The sequence below is a fragment of the Lissotriton vulgaris genome, chromosome 1_1 (genome assembly GCF_964263255.1).
Source record: "Lissotriton vulgaris chromosome 1_1, aLisVul1.2, whole genome shotgun sequence".
NCBI classification, from domain to species: domain Eukaryota; kingdom Metazoa; phylum Chordata; class Amphibia; order Caudata; family Salamandridae; genus Lissotriton; species Lissotriton vulgaris.
In genome coordinates, this window is record NC_141685.1 from 385,255,697 (window position 1) to 385,257,748 (window position 2,052).

General features: G+C 53.7%; 1 protein-coding gene across 1 annotated transcript; it reads left to right on the forward strand.

The window, feature by feature from the left end:
- Nucleotides 1-227: 227 nt before the first annotated feature.
- Nucleotides 228-1,546, forward strand: LOC147747222 (lamina-associated polypeptide 2, isoforms alpha/zeta-like). The gene has a single exon (XM_086936191.1). It carries the CDS (start codon nt 228-230, stop codon nt 1,371-1,373), a length of 1,146 nt encoding a protein of 381 aa, XP_086792317.1. The 3' UTR covers nt 1,374-1,546.
- The last annotated feature ends 506 nt before the right edge of the window (nt 1,547-2,052 follow it).

The following is a 2,052-nucleotide window of genomic DNA, read 5'->3' on the forward strand; positions in this document are numbered from 1 at the left end:
GGGGTCTTCTGGGTTTCTTTGTATCCTTACAGTTGGGCCCTGTTCAGTCTTTTCCTTTTGTAGTTTGGTAGTCTTCTCTGATAGGGCGGTTTGAAGGCCGGCCTTCGGTCCTGTGTGGGGATTGGCTCCAGGTCTAGGTGGCTTTCCCTGGTTGGCCCTTGGGGATTTTTGCTTTGATTGGTCTGGGTATATCTTGGGGTCTGGATTTCTGTTCTCCTGTTTACGACATGGAGGGTAGAGGTGCAGACGTGCGTGAACTCGGCTGTGAGGATGGGGAGGTGGTCGCTGGTTCTTCCACTGCTCCTTCCATGGCGAATATTCAAAAAATGATTGAGGCTGCTGTGGCGGCGGCCTTTGTGGCTCATGATCCCAAGGGGCCTAAGAGACAGAAATTGGATGCCTCGGCTGAGGTAGATCCGGACGTTGACTCTGATGAGGAAGTGAAGGGTCGTTTTGTCCAAGGGGCTGACCTTCGCTGTGTTATGCAGCATGTTCGAGACAATCTGGGATTCCCTGATCCTGTGGAGGGTGGAGAGTCTGAAGACTTCTTCGCCAATTACCTGAAGAAAGATCCGGAAAGCCTCCCCATTCATACGTCTGTGAGGAAGGTGCTGGAGGGGGAGTGGAAGGATGTTGACAGGCATGCCTTTCCCCGGTTTCTGGCTAAAAGGTATCCCTTGCAGGGCTTCGCGGAGGAGTTTCCGGCTGTGGTGAAAGTGGATTCTCTGCTGGCTGGTATGGTGTCTCAGAGCCTGGTGGTGTCTGAAGATGCGGTGCCTTCTGATCCTGGGGACAAGCGTGTCGAGGGGGCCTTGAAGCGGTCCTTTGCAGCCTCCAATCTGGCTGTTCGGTCTGCTGCTTACACCAGCTATCTTGTTCAGTCGCTTCTTAAGGACTGTCAGGGTATTTCTGCGCAGCTCATGCAGGAGGAGGATCCCTCTGAGTCTTTGTCCATGTTGGAACAGCAGTTGCGTTTCATGGCTGACTTGTCCTTCGACTCCCTTAGTGCTGCGGCGGCGGCTGCTGGGGCCTCGGTTGCTGCTAGGAGGCAGTTGTGGCTTAAGTCTTGGAAGGCGGAAGCTGCTCAGAAGGCGGCCGTGATGAAGATTCCCTTCACGGGCTCTAAGCTGTTTGGGGAGCCGTTGGAAGCTTTGATTAAAAAGACAGCTGAGGACAAAAAATTGTTGGCTCCGGTCCGCTCTTCTCAGAAAGGGAAGTTTGCGGGTTATAAGCGGGCTTTTGGGCAGGCGTTTCAATCTAAGATGGCTGCTCAGCCCTTTCGTGGTAGGGGACGTGGCCGGGGTGTCCCTTCCTTCCACAAGTCCCGGGGTCAACAAGGTGCTTCCTCTTCTGCAGGTCCCTCCAAGTCGTGACTATGTGATGGATTCCTTGGAGGTGCCGGTTGGGGGTCGCCTCACCTCTTTTTTACCTGTCTGGGAGGAGTTCGTTCGGGATCTGTGGGTTCTACAGGTGGTACGGCTGGGCTACAGAATAGAATTTGGGACTCCTCCGGTGGATGTGTTCAAAGCTACCCCTGTTCCCAGGTCTCTGGCAAGATGTCGTGCTCTATTGGACGGAGTTCGGGACTTGGTGTCAAAGGGTGCTGTGGTGAGGGTGCCTGTGAGACAACAGGGTCGGGGGGTTTACTCAATCCTGTTTTTGATCCAAAAGCCAAATGGGGACTTCCGTCCGGTCCTGGATCTGAAGGCGGTGAACTTGTGTATCCCTCATCGGTCCTTCAAAATGGTGACTCTGCAGTTGATTCTTCCCTTCCTGTCGGTGGGAGATTTCCTGGCTTCTCTCGATCTACGGGACGCCTATTTTCATGTGCCAGTGCACGCAGATTCCCAGAGGTTCCTGCGTTTCTGTGTAGGGGTGGATCACTACCAGTTCCAGGTATTGCCCTTTGGCCTGTCTGCCTCTCCGAGGGTGTTTACTAAAGTGTTGGCGCCCTTGGTGGGTTTGTTGCATGCTAAGGGTATACAGGTTTTCCCTTTTTTGGACGATTGGCTGATTTCTTCCTCTTCTTTCCTTCAGGCTCAGTCACATTCC

Bases quoted from the DNA above. Each gene is read 5' to 3' on its own strand.
- LOC147747222 (XM_086936191.1), top strand. From the start codon at position 228: ATGGAGGGTAGAGGTGCAGACGTGCGTGAACTCGGCTGTGAGGATGGG.